Consider the following 17,643-nt stretch of genomic DNA (forward strand, 5'->3'; position numbering starts at 1 on the left):
TGACCTGAGCTGAAGCTTAACGGACTGAGCCACCCAGGTGCCCCTATAAATAGCCTCTTACTTCTAAGGAGTAGAGGAAGATCTTCCTACATAAAGTAATATGCTAATATAACTGGTTTTGATTCAATTTTGTCATGTAACAAAAACAAAAATCAATTTATGCAATCAATAAAAAAATTTTAAAAAAAATTTTAAGTAATATGATTCCTTAGCTGACAACCTGCTGAAGGGTACCATATGAATGGGGTGTGGAAGGATACAAAAACTGAGGAAAAAATGGTTGTAAATGCATGGATAATGTTTTAAAAATACTTTTCTTCCAGATCAGCATGTGTACAAACCAATAGGAGTAGAATACCAATCAACCAAACTAGATACAATCATAAACAGTGCGGCCATTTTGTGTGCAATGACCAAAAATTAACTCACTCTGTAGGATTTAGAGAAAAGGAGAATTACTATCTGTTGTTTTGGTTTGCCTCTCTATATTCTCCATATTTCTGAAAATAGTTTCCTGATTTTCTTACCATCTCTGAATAATGAATTCAGTTTCTTTTCTAATTTCACATTCTTTATTCTCACCTATTACTACATTAACTAGGGCCTTAGGTGTAACATTGATTTGAAAGGGAATGTTGGCAACCCACAGAATGGGAGAATATATTTGCAAATGACACTACAGACAAAGGGCTGATGTCCAAGATCTATAAAGAACTTCTCAAATTCAACACCCCCAAAACAGATAACGAAGTAAAAAAATGGGCAGAAGACACGAACAGACACTTCTCCAAAGAAGCCTGGTAGTGGGTTTTAAGGAGGGCACGTATTGCATGAAGCACTGGGTGTGGTACATAAACAGTGAATCTTGGAACACTGAAAAAAAAAATTAAAAAAAAAAAAAAAAAAGAAAGAAAGAAGTGGGATACCTGGGTGGCTCAGTCGCTAAGCATCTGCCTCCATCTCAGGTCATAATCCTAGGGTCCTGGAATTGAGCCCCATGCCGGGTTCCCTGCCCGGCAGGAAGCCTGTTTCTCTCTCTCCTACTCCTCCTGCCTGTGTTCCCTCTCTCACTGCTGTGTATTTCTCGGTCAAATAAATAAATAAAATCTTAAAAAAAAAAAAAAAGGCAGCATACACATGGCTAACAGACACATGAAAACGTGTTCATCATCATTAGTCATCAGGGAAATTCAAATCAAAAAACCACACTGAGGGCGCCTGGGTGGCTCAGTGGGTTAGGCCGCTGCCTTCGGCTCAGGTCATGATCTCAGGGTCCTGGGATCGAGTCCCACATTGGGCTCTCTGCTCAGCAGGGAGCCTGCTTCCTCCTCTCTCTCTCTGCCTACTTGTGATCTCTGTCTGTCAAATAAATAAATAATATATTAAAAAACAAAAAACAAAAAACAACAAAAAAAAACAAAACCACACTGAGATACCACCTTACACCAGTTAGAATGACACAAATTAACAAGGCAGGAAACGAATGTTGGCGAGGTTGTAGGTAAAGGGGAGTCCTCTTACGTTGTTGGTGGGGATGTCAGCTTTACTTTGGTAAAGAGTACAGAGGTTCCTCAAGACGTTAAAGATAGAGCTACCCTACAATCCAGAAACTGCACCACTAGGTATTTACCCCAAAGATACAGATGTAGTTAAAGAAGGAGCACATGCACCCCAATGTTCATAGCAGCAATGTTCACAATAGCCAAACTGTGGAAGATGCTGAGATGCATTTCAACAGATGAATGGATAAAGAAGATGTGGTTCATATATACAATGGAGTATTAGTCAACCATCAGAAAGGTTGAAAACCCACCATCCATATCGACATGGATGGAAGTGGAGGGGATTATGCTAAGTGAAATAAGCAGAGAAAGACAATCATCACATGGTTTCACTCATATGTGGAACATAAAGAATAGTACAGAGGACCATTGGGGAAGGGAGGGAAAACTGAAGGCAGGTGGATCAGAGAGGGAGACAAACCATGAGAGACTATAGATGCTGGGAAACGAACTGAGGGTTACAGAAGGGAGGGGCTCTGTGGGTGGAGTAGCAGGGTGATGGGTGTTAAGAAGAGCACGTGTTGTGATGAGTACTGGATGTTATATGCAACTGATGAATCACTGAACACTACATCAAAAACTAATGATGTACTATATGGTGGCTAACTGAACATAATAAAAATAAATAAATTAAAATAAAAAGACCTCTGAGAGGGATGCTGCCTTGCAGCTCAGCCAACTTGATTTTAGCCCAATGTGCCCTCTGATAGACTTCTCATCTACAGAGCTGTAGGATGATACATTTGTATAATTTACTAAGTTTGCAGTGACCTGCTACTGCAGCAATAGAAAACTAACACAGAAACTAATTGACAGCAATGTGACTAACTCAGTAGTCACATTATAAATGAGCACCACAGTATAAATACTTCTACATGCTTCTTAGTCTATTATTCAGAGATCAGTTCTTCTTCATGTGGCTTAATATTGCACCTTGAGGAGGTGTGCAAGGAGTATTAAAATATGTTTCCAACTATCTCAGGGAATTCTTTTGTGGGAGGGCAAGACCCAAGGTCAGTAAATGGGTTAGAAGCCTCTTGGTCTCAGTCTTTGCAAGACCTAGTATGGCTGAATTACTTAAAACAGATCTAATTAATGTTCACAGGGTCATTTAATAAAGTAGTGGCAGCATTTGTGCTCTAAGAAACTTCTCTTTGCCATCATTGCCAATCCAATCAATCTCTCCATAATCTTAAAGTCAAAGGAGGAAAATGAAATAATAAGTATTGTACTGAGCCTGGGCCAATGGACTGAAGGACTGGGTTAGTGAAAATGTAGTGTCTTAACTCATCTTGCATTGCCCCCAACATAATGCCTATAACATCAGTGACACTTAACAAAAGATTATTAACTTAAAAGCAGTGTAAGTTTTCCCAGAAATCCAGAACAAAATAACTTTGTATTGTTCTTATCTTCAAGACCATATTTCTTTATTTATGGGGGAAATGGTGTGATGTCCTTACCTGATGTAGTTATTACTGACTCCAGTACTATGCCAAAAACTCCTGCAAAGTAGTTTAACATCACAAGCTTGATGTAGGCACTGGTATGACTAGAAAAAAGGAAACTTATCAGGTACGTGAAGGGAATGACGGACCAGCCAAACAGCAGGAAGATGATCAGTGTGTCTAGAAAGCGGTAATTCTTGGTCAGTTCATCCAATCCAGATAACAGGAACACCACCTGAGACGGAGAATACACAAGTAAAGTCAAAGTGGAGAAAACTATGCAATGACTAAGAATTCAGTCTAATAACTTAGAAAAGTGGAAAAGTCTTCCTTTGTTAGAACACTAAGTATTTTATTAACCAAACAATTTTGTCTGTGAGCCTGTCTATTGAGGTTCTTCTGCTTCTCCCTCAAGTGAGGGAGAATTGCCTCCAATTGCCATTCTCTTTGTTTTCATCTACTTGAAAGTTTCATTTTGTTCTCCTTTACCAAGATCAAAGTATATTCTTTCTTTTCCTTCCTCTAGCCCCAAGTAAACCAAATTCTCAGTATTCTCAGAAATGAGATCCCCTAGGAGACAAACCTTTTTTTTTTTTTTTTTAAGATTTACATTCTGGCAGATGTAAACTGTAATGCTAAGGACATGCCTTTCATGGCTCTCCATTTTTAGATTCTGCCTATTGGCTCTACTGTTTTCCTACTCCTCCTTTCCCCATGTCAGCCACTCAGTTGAGAAGCACACAGGGAGACTCAAAATTAGAGGGGATCTAAGAAGGGTAACAGAGAATATATAGAGTTGTTACAGAAAATAAATCTCCAGAAATAGACATCTTATAAGTTGTTAAAACTCTGGTTTCTCCAAATATTCCAGAATCATTTATTTTGAGCTATTAAATGTTTATGTAGCAAGAACCTTGAGAAGTGGATGGTAGGATTAAATTGAGAATTGCTACCAGTGATTGAAAGCAGGTTCTCAGTGGTAGTAGAAAAAGCAGCAAAAATAAGTAAACAAACAAACAAACATAGCATAGATGAAAATATTTGGGAATTATGAGCATGGCTACTTTGCTTCTGTCATCACAGACTTTCAGTCTCAAGGGAAATGAAGTGAATGTAAATACTTATTTAGAATTTTGAATGATCTAGGTATTTTTTTCCTTGAAAGATTTATGATGTTTAGGGATTTCACTAATTATAAAATGTACATTTTTAGGTAGGAAGACTCAACATTGTAAGAATGCAGCTATTCCCCAAATTAGTCTATAAACAAAAATATCAATAAGATATTCAGTTGAATATTTTATTATTTTTTTTACAGATTTTATTTATTTATTTGAGAGAGAGAGAGAGAAAGAGAGATAGTATAAGCAGGGGGAAAGGGAGGGAGAAGCAGACTCTCTGCCGAGTAGGGAGCCCATATGGGGCTCGATCCCAGGACCCTGAGACAATGACCTGAGCTGAAGCCAGACACTTAACTGACTGAACCGCCCAGGTGCCCCATGGAAGTATCTTTTAAATCAGGCATATAAACAGCCAGAATGAGCACTGTAATTTATTTTATCTTGGGTCTTAAAAAAACTTTTGTAGACAGTCTCTAAAAATAATTATCAAGTGAAAATTTTATTTTGAAATGTAACACATTCAAAATTGTACAAAATACAGATGAACAGATCACTCAGATATTACAAAACAAACACTGCTGTGAAAATTACCAAAGACACCAATGCAACTCAAGGCACAACATATCCCTCCTCTGTGAAAGTCAACACTATCCTAACCTCTATGATAATTACTTTCCTTCTTTTATTTACAGTTTTAACAAAAACATCCCTAAATACTACTTTTATTTTTCAACTATACATGGAACTATATAGTACGTACTTCTTCCTACCTGGCTTCTTTTGCTAACATTGTATTTGTGAAATTCATCCCCACTGTTGCCTAGTGTGGCAGTTCATTTTCATTGCTCTTTAGTATTCTAAGGTATTATTGTATCACTTTTATTCATCTGTTATATTTGATAAATACTTGAGTTGTTTGCCATGTTTATTGTTTATTAATAGCATTCTTAAAAACCTTTTTGTACATGTCTCTTGCACATATATATGCATTGGAGATCATATATATATATCATATATATATCTTCAAAGTTTTAGAATATATATAAAGTTTAGATATATATATCTAAAAAAGTTTTAGATATATATACCATATATACATATTGTGTGTGTTTATATATATATGTGTATATATATATATATATATATATATATATATATATATCTTCAAAGTTTTAGAAGAAAATGTCAAATTGTTTACCAAAGTAACTGGACCAATTTATGTTCCCATCAGTAATAATTGCCCCCTCCACTGCATTAAATTATTATCCATATTTGGTATTTTAGCTTTCTAGATTTTAGCTATTCTGATAGCTATATATTAGCCTCTGTATTTGTTTTCTAATGCTGTTGTACCAAATTCACAAATTAGTGGCTAAAACAACACAAAGTTATCTTAGAGTTTTGGAATGGTTCTCACTAGACTAAGATAAAAAAGTCCACATGACTGTATTCCTTCTGGAGGCTCTAGGAGAAATTCCATTTTTTGCCTTTTCAAGCTTCCAGAGGCTGTTTGTATCACTCAGCTCAAGGCAACTTCCTTTATCTTCAAAGCTGGAAGCTTAGTATTTTTGAGCCCTAATCTCCACTGTGCTGGTATCTGGAGGTGTGGCCTTTGGGATGTAATCAGGTTAAGACAAGGCCGTGAGGGTGGGGTCCTGTGATGGGATAGTATCCTTACAATAAGAAAGGTGATTGAGGAAGTGGTGATGCAACATGGGGGCTTAAGTGGGTAGAAGAAGAATCAATGAAACAAGATGGAATTGGGAGGGAGACAAACCATAAGTGACTCTTAATCTTACAAAACAAACTGAGGGTTGCTGGGGGGAGGGGGGTTGGGAGAAGGGGGGTGGGATTATGGACATTGGGGAGGGCATGTGATTTGGTGAGTGCTGTGAAGTGTGTAAACCTGGCGATTCACAGACCTGTACCCCGGGGATAAAAATATAATGTTTATCAAAAATAAAAAATTAAAAAAAAAAAAGATTTGGCAAAAGTGAAAAACAAAAAAAAAAGAAAGGTGAAAGCAGGCTCTTGAGCTCTTGCTCTTGCTCTCTCCCTCTCCCACTCCTTCTAGCTCGCTCTCTCCTTCTCCCTCTCTCCCCTCTCTGCCATGTGTGACACAGTGAGAAGATAGTCATCTTCAAACCAGGAAGAGAGCCCTCATTGGAAAACCAAATCAAATGCCCCTTGGTCTTGGACTTCCTAGCCTATGGAACTGTGAGAAAATAAATTTGTGCTATGTAATCCACCATATCTATTTTGTTAGAGTGGTCAGAGCTGACTAAGACAACTAGTTTCTGTATTTCCTTTTCTGGAGACCTTTACATTGTTTGAATTACTGTCCAGCATTCTTTCATTTCAACCTAAAGGAATCCTTCAGCATTTCTTGTGGGGTAGGTTTAGTGGTAATTAACTTCCTCCACTTATTTAAGACAGTAGTTTTAAGTCTTTGTCTAACAGCTCCCCTGTTTGTACTTCAGGGATGGTTGCTGTCATTTAATTTTCTTCCCTTGAATAGACCATATTTTCCTTTTTATTTGTAGGCCTTATGATGTTGCTGTATAAACTTGGGTATTTAAAATACCCAGCCACCTCTTCCAATCCTTGTACTGACACTGTCAGGGCAGTTCTGAGACTAGGGATCATTCCTATACCATCAAGATCAAAGTATTCTCAGGTCTTTATGAGCATGTGCACTGTCTTGGCCTATGTATTGTTTCTTGATTCCCTCCCTTATATATAGAGCTGCTTTGACATGTCTTAATTTCCCAGGACCTTACACTAGGCTCTCCTTGAAGCCTTAGGCAGTCTATTTTATGTTTCAACTCATCATTTTTTCTTCCAGGCATCTTCAGGTCTGTGGTGCCCCTGCAGGTTCACAGCCAGTAGCTACTATTGCTTTTCCATACCTAAAATCTTAGACAAGAAAGAGAGCAGTCCCTCTTTCAGCCTCTAGACAGGCCAAAATGTTGAAAATAAGGAAGGTATGTTCTATTTCTTCCACTTCAGCGGACAGGTGGCAACTGGACTGCTATATCCTCCAGACCAAGACTGAGCTACACTAGGGACAGGCTGAGTCAAGAGCCCATAAATATGCTATGAAATTCCTGTCATTTTGAATGTGACTTTTCTTGTTTGGGGCACAGACCTATGACTGTTTTCTAGAGTTCCTATAAACTTGGTTGAATTTCACTTGTTTTCTTTTTTCCTCCACAGGGGAGAAAGGACTTGGGACTTCCTCCTATGCTATCTTGTTGAAAACATTTATCATTATGTTTTTGCTAAGTATTTTCTCAATAATTAATGCAATTGATGCTTTTCCATATGTTTATGGGCCACTTGGATATCTTCTTTTATGATATACCAGTTCTAACCTCTTTCTCTTTTTTTTTTATTTAACTGTCCTATTATTACTGCTAAAGAATTATACACAGAATATGATCCAGATATGAAGTTACTCCTAAGAACATTAAAAGAACTATGTTGACTATGTCTGAGAAAATAAAAAAGCAGAGCATAGGTTTATAGATGAAGAATGTCACAAGATAATTTAAATTTTTGAAAAGAATTAACTGGTTCCCCCCGCTGCCTGCCTCTCTGCCTACTTGTGATCTCTGTCAAATAAACAAAATCTTTTTAAAAGAAAAGAAAAGAATTAATTGGAAGTTTTATATCTGAGGAACACATATCTGAAATTAAGAACTCATTAGATAGGTTTAACAGTTGAGTAGATGGAGGCAGAAAGTAGGATTGATAAATTGGAAAAGAAGTCAATAGAAAATACACCAAGAAATACAAAGTAGAGAAGAAAAAAAGGGAAATAAGGGGCACCTGGGTGGCTCAGTGAATTGGGCCTCTGCCTTCGGCTCAGGTCATGATCTGGGGGTCCTGGGATCGAGTCCCATATCGGGCTCTCTGCTTGGCGGGGAGCCTGCTTCCCCCCTTCTCTCTCTCTGCCTCTCTGCCTACTTGTGATTTCTCTCTCTGTTAAATGAATAAATAAAATCTTTAAAGAAAAAAAGGGAAATAAAGAGAACAGTGCTTGAGACATCCATGACACAGTGAAAAAAAAACAATACAGGTGCAAACAGAGAACAAAAAGAGAAGGAAGATGAGGCAAAGTAAGAGAATTACCAGGAAATTTACAAAACTGATAACAGACACCAATCTTTAGACTCAGGAAACTTTGAACACACCAAGCAGGGTAAACGCAAAGAAAGCTAAGCACATTACAGTAAGAATGCTAGCCCTACCTCAAAGGATGAATAGTAAAAGAAAACAGTGCAAAAAAGACATATTACTTTCCAAGTAAATATAAGAAGTCTGACAGCTGAGTCCTTGTTGAAAAATGATAAAGCAAGCCATGACAAGGAACAGCATCACTAAGAGCAGGGGGGAAACCCAGCAAAATATTCTTCAAAGGATAAGAAAAATGAAATTATTCCCAAACAAAATCTACAAGATGTTTTGTTTTGGAAGTCCAAACTTTCCTAAAAGAAATATCATAGGAAGTTCTTCAGGAAGAGAAAAATGATCCCAGATAAAATTTCAGAAAAGAAACAAAAGCAATGGAAAAAATCACGAGTCAATATTTATTGTAACAAAAATCACAGCAGATTTTGTATGATAAATATGTAAAATTAAAATGACTTATCATAATCAAAAAGTTGGAGGGCATCATTGGAATGACAAGGCTGTAAGGTCTTAGCACTATCAGGAAAGTGGTAAAAGCAGTAACTTGCACTGGCAGTAATTAATCCAATGTGCATGTCTGGGGTACCTTGGTGGCTCAGTCACTTAAGCATCTGCCTTTGGCTCAGGTCATGGTCCTGGGATGCTGGGATTGAGTCCCAGGTCAGGCTCCCTGCTCAGCAGAGAGTTTGTTTTTCCCTCTCCCTTATACCTCTCCCCCACTGGTGGACTCTCTCTCATTTGTTCTCTCTCTCTCTCTCTCTCTCTCTCAAGTAAATAAAGTCTTTAAAATATTTTTATATATATTTTACTTTTATTTATTTTTATTTAAATCCAATTAGCCAAGGTATAGTACATCACTGGTTTTTGATATAATGTTCAATGATTCATCAGTTCAGTGTAACCCCAGTGCTCATATCATGTGTCTCCTTAAAATTTTTAAATAAAAGCTCTCTGTATTCATGAAGTGCTCTCCCCACCACTTCCAGCCTCTAATCTCTTTTAAATCTGTTCTAGTTTACACAGGAGCATCATTCCTCCTCAGAACCAAAAGTTATAACCTTCCAACCCTAGAGCACCATGAACAATGATCCTGTTTTCTAATGGCATGGGAGCCAGTGAAACTGGCCTCCGAGCCCCACATCTCATTTATTTTTAAATTTATTTTGTCTTTTTAATTCCTTTTTTAAATTATGTTCAGTTAGTTACTCTATAGGACATCATTAAGAGTTTCTGATGTAGTGTTTAATGATTCATTCACAGAGGCAAGGAGGGAGCACACCAAACGAAATGGGTATTAAGGACAGCACGTGTTGTCATGAGTGGGTGTTACTATGACCTACATTTCATTTAAAACAAATGGGGTTTTTTGTTTTGTTTTGTTTTTAAACAAAGGGGTCTGAAAAAGCATGGAGGACATGGGGAGTTAGAGAGAAGGGGGTTGGGGTAAATTGGAAGGGGAGGTGAATCATGAGAGACTATGGACTCTGAAAAACAATCTGAGGGGTTTGAAGTGGCGGGGGGGTGGGAGGTCGGGGTACCAGGTGGTGGGTATTATAGAGGGCAGGGATTGCATGGAGCACTGGCTGTGGTGAAAAAATAATGATACTATGATGCTGAAAATAAATAAATGAAAAAAAAAGAAAAATAAAAATAAAATTAAAACAAACAAACAAACAAAAAAACAAATGGGTTTGCTTTAACTTTCACAGCAGTATCTCACTGGCCTTCTCACAGAAGGATGGCTCCGGAGATGCCAGATGTAGAAAAGATGAGGAAAGTGACAAGTAAAAACAGACCACAAACATCCTCCTGACTTTACTTTCAATAATAAGATTTTCAGGGGCGCCTGGGTGGCTCAGCTGTTAAGCCTCTGCCTTTGGCTCAGGTCATGATCCCAGGATCCTAGGATTAAGCCTCGCCCACATCAGGCTCCCTGCTCTCCCCGGAAAGCCTGTTTTCCCTCTCCCACTTCCCCTGCTTGTGTTCCCTCTCTCGCAGTCACTCTCTGTCAAAAAAATAAATAAAATCTTTAAAAAAATAAGAGTTCCAATAATTCTTCATTATCTATTCAGTGTTCAAGTGCTTGAACACATGCATAAAATTTGAATGGTCCATGGCACAAAGTCAAACATTTTAACCATTTAACTCAAGAACTCGGTTCTATTAATAATCCACACAAACCTCACACCTTTTATAGCTTAATTTCACTGAGAAAATATAGTCCACCAGGAAATACAAATCAAAACCACAATGAGATACTACCTCACACATGTCAGAATAGCTACTGATGAGGATGTGGAGAACAGAGAACTCTTGTGCACTACTGGTGGGAATGCAAACTGGTGCAGCCACTGTGGAAAACTGTATGGAGGTTCCCCAAAACACTGAAAATAGAAATACCATATGATCCAGTGATTCCACTACTATTCTTGCAGTGCAATCAGATGACTACAGGGAGGAGAAAAGAATTTATAAAAATATTTGTCTTTGTTTAATATGGGATTGGTGTTGTAGTATAACAAGTCAAACCTTCCATATTTGTAGCAGCTGTGGGGCCAATACATATTAGAGAGCAAGCATGTCTGGAAGGTATCTTAAAAGATGGTTGTTTCTTCAAACGAGAACATTGTGTTTTAAAAGAAGAATGTAAAGGAAAAGATTTTCACTGAGACATATTCCACAATGTATTCCCTGATATAATGTGACAAAGTATTTCTTTCTTTCTTGAGAGATTTCAATATTAATATTAATTAGGATAATTAATATTAACTGAGTAGAATTTTCTGGGATGTACCAGAAACTAAGCCCCACAAAGGACTTTAACACTCACCAAGAGTAAGCAGCAGGCAATGAAGTAGATCATGAAGTCCCACAGCAGAGCAGAGAGCCAGAAATTAATAGCAGAGACCCCACTCACAAACTGGATGTGCTTTGCCTTATTGATTCTCTCAGTCACTGTCAGAAGACAAAAGCCACTGACGAAAATACTCACACCAAGATACAAATTCAAGGCTACCTGCTGTCCTGGGATTTTTCTACAAAGGAATGAATAAAGAGGATACATTGGTAAGATAATGAAGTGGAAAATATTAGTTTCTAAAAATAACTTTTTATTTATTATAAATTATTTTTATTTATTTTATTACTTTATTAACTTTAAAATTAACTTTTTATGAAGAATGTGTTCAGATAGGGGAATAGGGCTATATTTAAATACCAAGCACAATCCCAATAAAAAAGCATACATACCTTCCCTCAAGTTTTTTAGAAACAATATTTTGAGGCTGAGGTTTGTTGGAGACCGTAATTGAAGCATCAGGGCCAGAAAGTGCCATAAAAATAAGATTGTCTAATACTGCCAGGGATAATGGTGGTGAATGGTATGCCATGTTGTTGAACCAAAGTGTAACTACCTTTTGATCCCTAAAGGAAATTGCGATAATGCACGAGTAAATGCATTCTTGACTGTCCTGCAAGTATGTCTGTAAGTCACCTGGAATGAGAAAACAATAAATGACCACAGGCTCAGCATGCGGTAGAGATCACTTAATATGCAGTGTGGAGAGGGAGAACCCAATAATTTAACTTGCCTGATACTTTTTCTATTTCCAGTGTCTCACAACAGCTCTGACACATCTTGGTCAAGAACTCTATTCTATTAATAGAGTCAGGATGATTTTGATGAGGATGTGGAGAACAGATAACACTTGTGCACTGTTGGTGGGAATACGAACTGGTATAGCCACTGTGGAAAATGGTATGGAGGTTCCCCAAAACATTGAAAATAGAAATACCAGTGATTCCACTACTGGGTACTGACCCAAGGAAAACAAAAACACTAACTTGAAACCCCTCTGTTTACTGCAGAATTATTTACAATAGCCAAATTATGGAAGCAACCCAAGTGGTCCAGTGACAGATGAACAGATGAAGAGTAGATATATATACACACATATATACATGTATATGTTAGATACACACATGCATATTACTCAGCATGAAAAAGGAATGCAATCTTGCCATTTGAAACATTACTACTGATATATCTGTGAGGTACAGTCTTTATTTTTGTATAAACAACATAATATAGTAGAAAAGGGACCACATTATGCATTATGGTAATTAAGTTCTCCCTTTTCTCTCCCCTCTTCTCTGCTAAACTATGTGATCTTTGACAGTAAGTGTTCATCTAGTACTCCTGTCATGGAGGAAGAAAAGGGATATGTGATTTAATGACAGCTTTTATACCACCCAACCTATAATGTGCATGTTGTAAAATCAGGATTATGATAGAATAACCAATATTTTGCAATGCATTTTCATCTCTGACAATGGAACCTAAAGGATAAAAGAGAAAAAACCTGCTGAACTGCACAGGCTCTATGCTAACTTAAACCAACAGTCAACAAGGCAGTAGCTGAAGGAAATGCAAACACCTGTAAGGAAATGATCAGCCTTGAAAGACGATATTTGCTCCTTACAGATGTGATTTAGTGTAGTGAGTGGGTTAATATGGCAGACACCCACCAGGCAGTCCTAAAATCTAGTCCCTCCTCTAATACATACTAGATACATTATCTGGGGCAACTTAGTTAACATCTCTAAGCCTCAAGCAAGTATGTTATAGAAATTGAGATAATTGAAATATTTAGAAAAGTTCTTGCCAAAGGTAGTATTCAGTACATGGAATCAATTATTACTACTGCCTTCCAAATAAGTAAGCCTGCCCATAAAGTCTTCAGCCTAACCTGTTTTAAAATATAGCTAATCTAGAGACTGCTGCGAAGGCTTTTGGGATTTAGTATCACACTGTGAGCCTGGTTTTATGTGAGATTTTGTCCTAAATTTTACAAAACAAAGTATTTTAGTACTTCAATTCATTCCCTAGAAGGTGTAGCTAAAGCTGTCAGATGACCCACGGTCAAAGTGCCTCCATTAATAATTAACTTTTGTGGCCAGTCTCCTTAAAGGATGATCCTTGTCTCTGATTGGGCTGCCTTTGTGAGATTGGTGAGTCTCAAGAAAGAAAAGAGCAATGATATTCCAGTTAGGACCTCTCTTTGGGAGTGATACAAGCAAGTTTTCATCTATTAGCAGTCTTTTTCTTTCTGAAAGAGCCTTACCTTTCACTTCCTGAAGTTTTTGTTTCTTAGCCTTTAGCATGATATCAAGAATTTTTGTTAAATTCTGAGAAAAATCAGAATGGCTATCATCTGAGAAAAGCACAGTGGTTTGACCATATTGTTCCAAATCCATTTCCCTGGCAGTTTCAATTGTATTTCTTGAAATCTTCTCTACTTTCATGAGAAAATAAACAATGCCCAGAAGTCCCAGTATCTGCATCAACGACAAACTCCAGTTGCGCCAAGAGAACATAGCCCTCTTTATGAACATGGCGTAGAACTGCTGCCAGTGAAGAGACCACTGACAAGAGGAGAGAAAGATGGCATTACAATGGTTACAAACCTTAATGAAACTCACTGACATGAATTTTCTGAATCTTATGGTAGAAGATGTACACATTCTATAAATATATCCTTGAATAGAACACAGCCATGGTGAGCACACAGGTAACAAGCAAAAACTCCTTCCTGGGTAGTTTGTTGAGGCTTGGCTTCTAATCAAATTATACTGGAAAACTCAAAAGGATGATTTTTATCACTAACATATTCGTAGCCTCTCTGGGCAGACAACATGACATCAGTCTTCATCAATATTAAATCATGATTCTTCAATCCTATCCTTATTTGATAAGTAAAGCATTCCCAAAATGTACGTATGTAAGAGTTTCCATTGTTAGATTTTAATTCATGTGATAGTGGATAGTCAGGAAACAGAAAATGAATTTATTTTTAAACTGCAATAATGTGTTCCGCCCCTTTTCTTCAACTTCTAAATTTAAAGCAAAGTGTCTAATTGTTATTTTGAAAAATGTACCTAAATATACTATTTTCTTTATTTTTTCAAGCTTTTTGGCCCAGCTATAGTTGATTATATATTTTTATCAGGTTAACAACAAAAACCTGTTGTTTTAAAAGTAGAGACAAATCCTGAAAAGGTAGTGTGAATATTAAAGATAAGCATAGAGAGCATATTACTTGGAATATGTAACCAATAGCTTAACAATATTTCCCAACATTTTGGACACCCCACAATTCATCATGAAAAAAAAATCCCTAATCAATCAACTAATATCATCTGAATGAAAAAAAAAATCAGCATTTGGTTATTGTCGCTGGCCAAAAATAAGGTAAAGTTTAGAAGGAAAAATTTTTTCACACATTGTCTTCAAAATAGAAGAATGTACTTTCTGACTTTTATAAGATGGTTTATTAAATATATTACTAGAGTGAAAGAATATACCAAGCTAAGAAACAACTTTTCTAGACTAGTCTGCAAATCTTGCTTCATCTACATCTTCATAAGAGAGGGAAATAGGGAAGAGTGATACAGAAGGAGAAATGAGAAAGCAAGAAGACAAGAAAAATCACATTTTATAACTGATTCATGCCAAACATCATGAAAATCAAACTTTACTAGTATTAACTCATTAAAACAGTCTCACAGAGAATGAAATTGAAACACAAATATGGTAACTATTTTGGTCAAAGTCAAATAGACAGGAAATGATAGAATAGGAATTCCAGTTCCAATTGGCTCAAAATTCTGCACTCTGGTTGTACAATACCCATTCTGCTTCACAACTAGCTCATAGGCCCCTCAGTGAAGGCATGCTTATGGGCAACTCTGAAAAATGCTTATCATCTCAGAATCCCTAGTCTTCATTAGGGAAACTGTAGGGAAAAGACAATCAGAGAACAACAAAAGAAATTACTGGCAATCCAATGAATTTTCCCATACTAATGAGGAAATGGTTGGGGAACAGTCTATTAGAAGTGCAACACATTCCGAGGCATAAATTTAAGTGGTTTTAATGCACTGGTTCCTAGACATGATAAATTATTGAACACTACATATGATACTAAGTATGTACTATATGCTGGCTAATAGAATTTTAAAAAAAATTTTAATGGCTTTTATATGTGTAAATAGTGGTAACTTTTGTTAAGGCCCTTTTTCAACTCTGAATGAACAAGCAATTTTAAAAACCGAGATAAGTAACTCAGAAATAAGGAGCATAAGGAATAACATGGAGGACATTAGGAGAAGGAAAGGAAAAGTGAATTGGGGGAAATCGGAGGGGAAGACGAATCATAAGAGGCTGTAGACTCAGAAACAAACTGAGGGTATTGGGGTGGGGCGGAGGTGTGAGCCTGGTGATGGGTATTAAGGAGGGCATGTATTGCATGGAGCATTGGGTGTGGTGCATAAACAATGAATCTTGGAATACTGAAAAAATTAAATTAAAAAGAAAAGAAATAATGTTGAAAGTAAAATCTGATTTTTAACTATCATATTTTAACTTTTTTTTAAATTTTTTATTTTTTATAAACATATATTTTTAGTTCCCAGGGGTACAGGTCTGTGAATCACCAGGTTTACATACTTCACAGCACTCACCAAAGTACATACCCTCCCCAATGTCCATAATCCCACCCCCTTCTCCCAAACCCCCTCCCCCCAGCAACCCTCAATTTGTTTTGTGAGATTAAGAGTCACTTATGGTTTGTCTCCCTCCCATTCCCATCTTGTTTCATTTATTCTTCTCCTACCCACTTAAGCCCCCATGTTGCATCACCACTTCCTCATATCAGGGAGATCAGAATGGCTAAAATCAACAAGTCACAAAATGACAAATGCTGGCGAGGATGCGGAGAAAGGGGAACCCTCCTACACTGTTGGTGGGAATGCAAGCTGGTGCAGCCACTCTGGAAAACAGCATGGAGGTTCCTCAAAATGTTGAAAATAGAACTGCCCTATGACCCAGCAATTGCACTATTGGGTATTTACCCTAAAGATACAAACGTAGTGATCCAAAGGGGCCCGTGCACCCGAATGTTTATAGCAGCAATGTCCACAATAGCCAAACTATGGAAAGAACCTATATTTTAACTTTTGAATTAGATAATTAATTGGATTGTTTTACAAACTCTTCCTTACTTGGCCTTCCTTGGCTAAGAACTCAAAATTCAAAGTCTCCTTTGAATTCAAACATTAAAATACAATTTATCTTTTATCCCATCCAAATGTATACCACTAGCATAGCATTCTTAGTAGAAATGCTCACCCCAGTATTAAACCTAATATTAGAGTGTTCACTTGCAGTAGGAGAGTATCTCTCAAAACTTCCAGAAGCATTCATATTCTGGTTCATGTCTTCTCTTCTGTTTTTCTCCTTTAGGGATCGGGTCTGGAAAGCTTCCTCATCCTTCCTGATGACCCTACACACAAGCAAATATTCATTTTAACCATAACAGTAGTTTCATTGCAAGATTCTCATGGTTGATGGCAAAAATTTAAAAAAAAAAAAACAAGCACAGTTATATAATGTTAATACTAATATTGGATAAAATAAACTGAACTTAATTAAGTTAAAGGTATAAGACAGTATCTTTTTTTTAGAAGAGAGAGCTAGTACATTTATTTTGAAGAATGATACTAATTCTAGCAGACTTTTATTTCTATAATGTTTCTAAGTGTATGCCAGTTTAACAGATTTGTTTTCTCAACTTTTTGCTCCAGGCAATCTAAACATCTGTAATGGTTTATGAGCAAATGACCACAGAGTTCAGTTATCCTCTAAGAGTTCACGACTCTATGGGAGAAACAGACATTGTTATTTAATTTTAATATATGGAAAAAATGATAAATGGAATCATAAAATTCATACTATAGAGATCTGAGGTCCAACCACGGTCATTCTGAAACCTGTGATGAAATCTCATGATTTGAGAAGATAAATTTTTCACTCTAAACCAGTGAACCAACAAGACTTTTTAATACCTTTCTTTGACCAGGACCACAAAAAAGCACATCAGATACTGATTTGATCTGATAATAATGTTTTAAATTCAAGGTAGTATTTGTGCTATATCGGTTCACTGTGATAAAACAGTAAAACATACTACTGAAGACGAGTACAGTTCTTACCTTGCCTTTTTCTTCTAACACCTTTATTAGGTTTTTATTAATTTTATAAGACACAGTCAATGGGAAAAGTTTTTTTTTAATTTTTAAAAAAATATATTTATTTATTTTCAGAAAAACAGTATTCATTATTTTTTCACCACACCCAGTGCTCTATGCAATCCGTGCCCTCCATAATACCCACCACCCGGTACCCCAACCTCCCACCATCCCGCCACTTCAAACCCCTTAGATTGTTTTTCAGAGTCCATAGTCTCTCATGATTCACCT

At 36.9% G+C, this 17,643-nt stretch overlaps 1 protein-coding gene across 1 annotated transcript in view; it reads right to left on the reverse strand.

Annotated features, from left to right (window-relative positions):
• LOC131819920 (phospholipid-transporting ATPase ABCA3-like) overlaps positions 1–17,643 on the reverse strand; it is a 148,788-nt gene that overhangs the window by 29,400 nt on the left and 101,745 nt on the right. The window contains exons 18-22 of the mRNA XM_059155338.1: positions 16,514–16,667; positions 13,449–13,749; positions 11,575–11,818; positions 11,156–11,360; positions 3,026–3,245 (exon numbers count right to left, since the gene is read on the reverse strand). Of these exons, the coding sequence (XP_059011321.1) occupies positions 3,026–3,245; positions 11,156–11,360; positions 11,575–11,818; positions 13,449–13,749; positions 16,514–16,667 (1,124 nt within the window). The remainder of the gene's footprint in view (positions 1–3,025; positions 3,246–11,155; positions 11,361–11,574; positions 11,819–13,448; positions 13,750–16,513; positions 16,668–17,643) is intronic.

This window comes from Mustela lutreola, chromosome 17 (genome assembly GCF_030435805.1).
Source record: "Mustela lutreola isolate mMusLut2 chromosome 17, mMusLut2.pri, whole genome shotgun sequence".
In the NCBI taxonomy this organism is placed as follows: Eukaryota; Metazoa; Chordata; class Mammalia; order Carnivora; family Mustelidae; genus Mustela; species Mustela lutreola.